The sequence below is a fragment of the Bidens hawaiensis genome, unplaced genomic scaffold, assembly GCF_021521415.1.
Source record: "Bidens hawaiensis isolate Kalapana, Puna unplaced genomic scaffold, B.hawaiensis_p1.1 tig00085090_1, whole genome shotgun sequence".
In the NCBI taxonomy this organism is placed as follows: Eukaryota; Viridiplantae; Streptophyta; class Magnoliopsida; order Asterales; family Asteraceae; genus Bidens; species Bidens hawaiensis.
Genome location: NW_027504137.1, coordinates 2,048 through 11,939, shown reverse-complemented (window position 1 = coordinate 11,939; position 9,892 = coordinate 2,048). Strand labels below are relative to the sequence as shown.

Genomic DNA, 9,892 nt, shown 5'->3' with positions numbered 1-9,892 from the left:
AGAAATGAAATTAGTCACATAATGGCTTTTATGATTATCAGGAACTCATTTATATAAAAGCTATCACCATAGTTATTTTAGATTCGGTTTTTTTTCCTAAAACTAATCTATTTTCTATGAAATAATTAAAATAACTTCTAGGATACATGTACTCCTTATAAATTCTAACCCAAATTATTCTAACTAAAAGGGTAAATGACATCACTGAATAAATCATAATGTACAATATCATGACCCATAAAATTAAAGGCTCACGTATGAAAATAAGGATCAAAACACCCGAAAAAGTAAACGAATCACAACTTCATAGGTCCATATTTCAGTATCAAACACGTACCAATCAATCTAAAATCAATTGTGAAAAAGGCAGAACTAATTAAACAATAGCGGATACAAAACCTATAGATTATATGGGTAGCAAATAGAACTTGGTTGTTTACGTAAAACTAAGTTATATATATATATATATGAGGTGAGATCTAGAGCGAACTCCTTTTAAAGAGAGAACTATAGAATTAGTAAAGAATTATTTTTAACTATTTTTAAAAAACTATTTTGTGATATTTTTTTCTTTCCTCCTAATATGATGATGCTGTTACTAAAAACAAACTCATCGGTATAGTGCATATGTACACTAATGCCTATTGCATATATACAATAGTGTTTTATTGCATATAATACAACACAATTGCAGTGTACAATACACACTATTGAATATATGCAAATACAACACTAATAATTGTATACAATATGCACTATCGCATATATGTAATACAACACTAATGCACATATGCACTATATCGATTATTTTTTATTTTTGTATATAACATAACACTATTGCGCATATACAATACAAACAAATGTATATATGCTAATCAACACTATTGCACATATAAAAATACACACTGGTGCACTTATGCATTAAGAAAAAGTCGATGTATTGCATGTAAAAGTCAATGTATTGCATATATGCATTACAACGAGTTTTTTTTTTATTTTTTAATTTTTATATTTTTTGTGGTGAAGAATGACAACATATAAGAAGGATGAAAGAAAGAAAAAATTAAAAATATTTTTTTAAATTAAATTAAAAATACTTTATTATTAGTTCTCTAGTTCTCTCTTTAAGAAGGAGTTCTCTCTTGATCCTTTCCCATATATATATAGTAAGGTTATAATAAGTAGTTTTTTCCTAAGAAGTGTAGAAAGTGTGTTTTCACCATTAGATCTAATAAAACACACCACACAATAAACACATCACATAAAAAACACACTTTTCATATCCACCATCAGATCAACATATCTAACGCACCAGATTACTTCTTACACTTATTAGACACACTTTACTTCTTATTTTAACCTCACCATATATATATATATATATATATATATATATATATATATATATATATATATTATGTGTGTATTTTTTGAGGTGTTCAACTTGTATATAACGATACAAAATGTAGTTTTTCTACTAATAATTAATTGGTTCCACTATGGAAAAGCTAATAGCACCAATGTGATATTGAACCTATATCCAATAGCGGGAAGTCAAGCCAGAAATCATAACATTTGAAATTTGAATTGTATTTTAAGTATAATATCACACCATGATTGTTTCCATGTTAAGTTGTAGGTGTTTGTGGTAGACCAGAAGTGTTGTTAGGGGTGGTGGACATGGTATGTTTTGTGGTGGCCGGTGGTTGAATAGTGGGAGATAAGCCGTAAGAAGAAAGTGCTTGTGCTGGGGTTAGAGGGATCAAAGGGAGAGAATTAGGGGATAGGATCGTGGGTGTGTCGTGATACCATTAGTACATAATATGAGAGTCACCATATAAATACATGGAAGTAATCAAACTAAACATGGTAGGAAGTCAAGTCAGAAATTCAAATTTCAAATGTTATGATTTCTGGCTTGACTTCCTGCTATTGGATATAGGTTCAATATGTGACTATGTGAGGCTAGCCTGTCGATCCCAGGTTCAAACCTAAGCAAGAAAAATAATTTAGAATTAGTGGTGTGTAAATGTAGAGCATTTGCTATTAAAAAAAATGGTATGTAAGAATTGTTATATAATTTTATTTATTTTTTAAAACTATATTGAAAAGGATATATCTTGGTTTTTTAAGTGAAGTTGAACAGCTAATTTACTAATGAAGGATCATCGAATACTATTGTACTGATTAATGTTTTATTTAAAAGGTTCGATTTGACATGATTAATATGTTTAGTTAAAAGGTCGGTGTAGTAATCCCTTTGTTGCTTTTGTGACCTGTTTAATTCATATTTTAACCTACAAGAGTTTAAAATTTGATTAATATTGTCAACCTATTTGGGACCCGATAAAATGAGTCATGCTCAGGTTGTACAATTTTAAGTGTGCACACGTTTAATTTAGTAGTTTTCTTACAAAAACTGAAAAACGGATTGTGCCCGGGTTGGAAAAAGAGGAGTCCACACTTTGGAGAAAGTGTTGTAAAGGTGATGGTTTTTGTTACGTTTTCAAAATCATGGACGTGTAGGAACGTGCAAAAGTCCAATGGATGGTCAATTTCTGTCCTTAAAATGATGGAGATGATCAAAGAGGAATCTCTTTTGGTTGAAATGTAAATCTAATTCCAAATCTCGAACTTGGAAATTGGGTTGATTTTGATGCTCACACCCTGTTGTAAACTTGTGAATTTTAGATGTCCCTCTTTTTCCAGCCGCCAGCTGGACTTCTATATAATTATAGATGTTTGCTGGTATAAGGAGAGTAATAATTAAAATTAAAATCTATATTGTATAATAAATAAAGGTTTTTCAATGCTACATGTTATCACACAATATAACTTCTTACGAAATTTTCTTACTATCTTTCTTATTAAATATATTTCTTTATCTTATTAATAATTTTATACTTAACTTTTTTTCCTTTATAATCATTTATATTTTCTCTTTTTAATAATTATTTTTGATTTAAAAATTTAATATAAATATAAATATATTATTTAATTTTATATAAATAAGTTTTATTAGTTATTATTATTAAATTTATATAAGTAACGATTTTCACGTTGATTTATATAAATAACTAATTTCAAATAAAGAAATTTTCACTTTATGTTTGTTTTCAATGATGATTAATAAAAGCTAAAGGCAATCACTATAGATGGTTGCTTTGTTTTTTAGAAAACCTGTTTTACCGCATGATAAGTTACGTGTTTCATTATTTAAAGCTGAAATAAATATCAACGAAACTACTATTTTTGATATAGAGGTTAAAATTACAAATAAAATAGCATATACTATATACAAAAAAAAATTTAGAGATTATGAATTTTCAACAATTATTTATTTTCATATTTTGTAATGTGTAATTTGTTCTACCATATTTATATCTTTATGTCATTTGAACATATTTTTTGTTTTTCATATTTTGTTATTATTTAAATAAACTTATTTATTTTAATCCGTGTTCTACACAGGTCTTAATGGCATATGCCATTACACATGAGTGAACCTTACAAAATTTTCTCATTTCTCTCATGCTAAATATATATTCTTTTTCTTATTAGTAGTTTTATATTTTATATTTTTCTTTTTAATCTATTATTTTATTTTTTTAATAATTATTTCCAGGTTTAAAAAAATTAATACTAACATAAATATATTATTAGTTTTATATAAATATATTGTATTAGTTATTAACATTAAGTTTTTATAAGTAACGAATTTTCACATTACTTAGGTAAAATAATTAATTTCAAATTTCAAAGAAAGGAATTTTGCACTTTATGTTTGTTTTCAATGAAGATTAATAAAAGCTAAGGCGACTGCTTTAGATGATTTGTTTGTTTTTGAGACAACATGTTTTAACACATGGTCAGTTATGTGTTCCATTATATATAGAAACAAAAAAACAAAGTGAAACTACTAATTTTAATATGAAGGATAAAGTTACAAAGAAAGAAATTTTGCACTTTATATTTGTTTTCAATGAACATTAATAAAAGCTCAGGCGAATTGCTTTAGATGATCTGTTTGTTTTTGAGACAACATGTTTAAACACATGATCAGTTATATGTTCCATTATATATAGTAGAAACAAAAAACAAAGTGAAACTACTAATTTTAATATGGAGGATAAAGTTACAAATATTTTATAAACAAATATTTAAAGATTTACGAATTTACAACAACTTTGTATTTCCATGTTGTGTAACGTGTAATTTATGTTACCATATATTATAAATTTATATATTTTGAACATATTTTGATATTTCATATTTTCTTATTATTTAAATAAATTTATTTATTCTAACCCGTGTCTTAATGCTAAATGTCATTACACATGAGTAACCCTTATAGAATTTTCTCAGCCTCTCTCATATTAATTATATATTTCTTTTTCTTATTAATAGTTTTATATTTAATTCTTTTTTCTTTTTAATCTATTATTTTCTTTTTTTACTAATTATTTCTTGGTTTAAAAATTTGATATTAACATAAATATATTATTTCGTTTTATATAAATATATGTATTAGTTATTAATATTAAGCTTCTATAAGTAACAGATTTTACGTTGATTTAGATAAAATAATTAATTTCAAATTTCAAAGAAATAAAATTTCACTTTATGTTTGTTTTGCAATGAAGATTCGTAAAAGCTAATTAAGGTCAATCGTTTTAGATGGTTTGTTTGTTTTTGAGAAGCCGGTTTTAACACATGGTAAGTTATGTGTTTCATATCTAGAATTGAAACAAAAAACAAAATGAAACTATTAATTTTATTATGAAGAATAAAGTTGCAAATTAAATTGCAAATATTGTATACAAAAAAATATTTAGAGATTTATGAAGTTTCAACCTTTTATTTTCATATTGTGTATTTTGTAATTTATTCGACCATATATTAATTAGTTTATATGTTGAACACTTTCTTTTATATTTCATGTTGTGTTATTATTTAAATAAATTTATTTGTTTTAACCCGTATAGAACATGGGTATCTAACCTAGTAATTAATAAAGAAGAAAAAATGAATCGTTTCTTTTTGTTTTTCTCCATCTACTAGCTTCTACTTATACTTTTTTATAAGTCCCCATCCATATTAGAAAATACAAATATATTTCCCCATATACCAATCACCACACAACGCAACTGAATTGCTAGTTAACGCCTTAACGCTTGTATGGTTCAATGTCTTAACATCTAATTTGTGTTTGATTCAACGCACTTAATTTCATTGCAATTGAGCTTTTCCACAATTTTAATGCATAAAGTATGCATTTTTTTAATGGCTCTATTGTAATACACGGGGTCCTAAATACTAGTTCCAATTGTTAAATTAAACATATAATATAAGTTATATATAGTTGTTACGTTGTATTGCATATGATAGTAGCAATGGTACTTGTAATAATGAGTTAAAGGTATAATAATATATTTAAAATGAAAAGTATTAATAAAAACGAATTTAAAACAAGAGTTCAAACTTCAACCTTATTATAATAGTTATTAATTTATCTTTATTTGCATATATATTAATATAAAAACAGGAGAGCTGCTAGAAGTTGCCATTCTTCATTCACTACTAGTTTACTTGAAAGTTGAAAGTCACCCTATTTGAATAATAATACCATCACACAACTTTTCATATCTTATCTTCCTTCTTCAGACACCACCATCTTCCGTTCCCATCATGCTAACACCAACACCAACGCCAACGCCGCCACCGTCAACTTTCTTCTCTCTATGTTTATCACTAATATTAATATTATCAACCAACACCACCTTCTGTTTGAACCAAGAAGGTGTTGACTTACTCCAAGCAAAATCCAGCCTCTCCGACCCCAGCGGAATCCTCTCCGACTGGAACCCCACCGACAAAACCCCGTGCAACTGGACTGGAATCACCTGTGGCCGACACAACACCGTTGTTTCCATCAACCTCCCTTCCGCCTCCCTCGCCGGAGCTTTCCCCACCAACTTCTGCCGTCTCCCGTCCCTCACCGCCCTCTCGCTCCCCGACAACTCCCTCAAATCCACGATTCCGGCCACCATCTCCGAATGCCGGAATCTCACGCACCTCGACCTGTCGGCTAACTACTTCGAGGGTCTCATCCCATCCACCCTCGATATTCCTGGCATCGTTTACCTCGATCTCCAAGACAACAGCCTCTCCGGTGAGATTCCAGCTTCTTTCGGAACATTCCGACGGCTGGAAACACTTAACCTAACCAACAACCTATTCAACGGCTCATTCCCGGTTGTTCTGACGAACGTGGCGAGTTTGAAAGAGCTCGTTCTCGCTTACAACCCTTTCGTTCCGGGTCCAATCCCCCCGGAACTAGGGAACCTTACGAATATTGAACACATGTGGTTAAGCGCATGCGGCTTCGTGGGAACAATACCCGCCACATTTTCACGATTGATGAAACTTGCAAACCTTGAGCTCTCATACAACTCGCTCACCGGACCGTTTCCGGACATAGTGTTTGATCTCCATAACCTGTACCAGCTGGAGCTGTATAATAATTCATTTTCTGGCCTGCTGCCGAAAAAAGGCTGGTCAAATTTGACGGCTTTGAGAAGAATTGATCTATCGATGAATAGCTTCACGGGAGCTATACCGGTTGACTTATGCAAGTTACCATTGTCGTCACTCGGGTTGTCGGATAATAAACTGGAAGGTTTGATTCCTGAAAGCTTAGCTAAATCATCAAATTTGTATGATTTGAGGTTATTCCATAATTCGCTGACCGGTCCGATTCCCAGTGGTTTAGGAAGGCTTTCGCCGATGACGACGATTGATCTTTCGTATAATAAGTTGTTTGGGGAAATCCCGAGTGGTTTATGCGGAAACGGGGAGCTTTATGATCTCATTTTGATTGGAAATGATTTTTCCGGAGAGATTCCGTTGAGTTTAGGGGGATGCAAGAGTTTAGGGAGAGTTAGGCTGAGCGAGAACAGGCTTTCCGGTGAAGTTCCGGCGGGAATCTGGAGTTTGCCTCATGTTTATCATCTAGATCTTGGTGATAATTTGTTATCCGGTAATCTGTCTTCCGTTGTTTCCGGTGGGCGTAATCTTTCGTCAATTACGATTTCCGGGAACCAGTTTTCCGGTGGCATACCGGATGGAATAGGATCTTTAACCAATTTGGTTGAGCTCATAGCCAATGATAATAAGTTAACCGGAGGGATTCCGGAATCTTTGTTCAAGTTGACTCATTTGGGGAAACTTGATCTTAGCAAAAACAATCTTTCTGGTACGATCCCGATGGAAATCGAGTCGCTTAAAGAGCTAAACGAGCTTAATTTAGCTAACAATAACTTCACAGGCGAGATCCCGAACCAAATTGGTAACCTCCCGGTGCTTAATTATCTTGATCTTTCGGGTAATTCTTTATCCGGGAAGATTCCGTCCGGGTTAGCAAGTTTGATGCTGATCACATTGAATTTGTCGAATAATCACCTTTCGGGAGAGATCCCGTCCGTGTTTCATAAAGATGTTTATCGTGACAGTTTTTTGGGTAATCAGGATTTATGTGGCGGGTTTGGTCCTCGTTGTGCTGTGAACAATAGTAAATCAAAGAGTGATAACCATAACCTATGGTTGCTTAGGTTTATATTCGTGTTTGCTGGAGTCGTGCTTGTTATCGGTGTGGTTTGGTTCGTTTTCAAGTATCGTAGCATCAAGAAAACAAGCCAAAGCGTGTCAATATCAAAGTGGAGATCGTTTCATAAGTTGGGTTTTAGTGAAATTGAAATCATTCATCTTTTGAATGAAAATAATGTTATAGGAAGTGGCGCGTCCGGGAAGGTGTACAAAGCGGTTCTTAGCAACGGTGAAACCGTTGCGGTTAAGAAGTTGTGGGACCAGTCGATTAAGAATGAAGACGGTGCCAAAATGGGTTCACAGAAAGACGAGTTCGAGAGTGAAGTCGAGACGTTAGGGAAGATTAGGCATAAAAATATAGTTAGGTTATGGTGTTGTTTCAAGAGCGGGAACTCGAGGCTTTTGGTGTACGAGTACATGCCGAATGGAAGTTTAGGTGATATGTTGCATAGCACGAAAGGTCGATTATTGGACTGGTCAATGCGAGTCAAGATCGTTGTTGATGCGGCCGAAGGGTTGTCATATTTGCATCATGACTGTGTTCCTCCGATTGTTCATAGGGACGTTAAGTCGAATAATATATTGCTTGAAGAAGATTTCGGGGCTAGAATTGCTGATTTTGGTGTCGCTAAGTTTATTAAGTTAGCTGATAAAGGGTCGGAATCAATGTCGGTTATTGCTGGTTCGCGTGGTTATATTGCTCCTGGTACGGTAATTTTATCGATTTAAGTTGTGTATTAATCACAACCGGTCATATTAGACGCGAAATAGGTCATATGACAAACTATTTCGTTAAAATAATGACTAAACTTTTATTTTATTCTGAAGGTCATTTAAGGATATATTTTTTTCTATTTTAGCCTTTAGTTTGTGGAGGCTTTTTTAAATATCTTTCATAATTAATCTTGGTTCAGAATATGCATACACTCTCCGTGTGACCGAGAAGAGTGATACATACAGCTTTGGAGTCGTGATCTTGGAGCTAGTGACCGGAAGAAAACCAATAGACCCGACATTTGGTGAGTGGGACCTAGTCACATGGGTCCAAACTACGGTTAGCCAAAAGGGGTATGACCATGTGGTAGATCCTGAACTTGAATATGAGCCCAAAGAGCAAATCTATAGGGTTCTTGATATCGGTATATTATGCGTTAACCCCCTTCCAGTGAACCGACCTTCAATGAGAACCGTAGTGAAATTGCTTCAAGAATCTACAGTCGATGGTAAACAAAAACCTACCATAAACAGAGATGGAAAAGTAACTCCTTGTTTTGAAGAAGACTGTTCTGATGAGGCAAGTTTGGTTTGATTGAAGACACCTCATATTGGTTTAGAGAGAGTTCTACATAAAACACAAAAGAGTTTGTACATCGGGCGCTAACATGATGTACATTGTGCACAAAATGTGTTGTACATTGTCACTTATACGAGGGAGATTTTTAGGACTAGCAACGATTAAAGTTATAGTTTCTAGTAAATAGGTATTATGTGATCGTATAGTTCGGAAAAAGTATTCTCCTAAAAGTCGATCATTGTAGTTGTTTTTATTCTATAGTTGTAACATCGATCTAATCGATGTTGTAATAGTTTTAACCAATGTTATTATAATTGGACCGGTTGCCTTTACCGGTCCATTCGACCAATTGAATTAAATAACATCACAATAAATTTAGAAAAATAGAAATCCCAAACATAAATAAACAATAAGAATCCAAATCTTTAGATAACCTTTTTTTTTAATAATTGAAGATAAAAAAAAAGGTTCACAAAATTTAAAAGGAAAAAAGAACTATTATTCTCGATTCTAACTATAATGTGATTCTTTTTGTAAACTTGAAAATAAGGTTAGAAACATGAAGACAGTTTTATGATCTAATCTAATGGTCCGGTTACAAATATTCTAAAACGTAACCAAATAGAGTCATGTCAATCTATTTTGGTTTGGAGTTGAAGAAGCAAATTATATGGGACTGGATTCTAAAGACCTATAGCTATAACTAGTTTGATCAATCTAGCAAAATAGATCGTTGTTAGGGTGCCCATATGGAAAGTATTCACACGATCACATTACGGCATGAGACACGGTATCAAAATATCAACAATAATCAAGTGTGTGAGAGAGTATAGTGAGAGTGAATCACAATATATTAAAATGACCATGTATACCAAGTCCGGTACCTGATGTCCTAATCTCTTTGGAATTTTAAGTTTTGTTATTGAATTTTGTATTTTTAATTGTATAACATAATTATCTCTAATTTGGGGGTGTGTAGGAGTTGTTACTTGT

At 32.3% G+C, this 9,892-nt stretch overlaps 1 protein-coding gene across 1 annotated transcript; it reads left to right on the top strand.

The window, feature by feature from the left end:
• Positions 1 to 5,688: 5,688 nt before the first annotated feature.
• On the top strand, positions 5,689 to 8,942 carry LOC143607690 (uncharacterized). The gene is made up of 2 exons (XM_077083052.1): positions 5,689 to 8,311; positions 8,520 to 8,942. The coding sequence occupies exons 1-2, from the start codon at positions 5,689 to 5,691 to the stop codon at positions 8,912 to 8,914; spliced, it is 3,018 nt and encodes a 1,005-aa protein (XP_076939167.1). The 3' UTR covers positions 8,915 to 8,942.
• Positions 8,943 to 9,892: the final 950 nt, after the last annotated feature.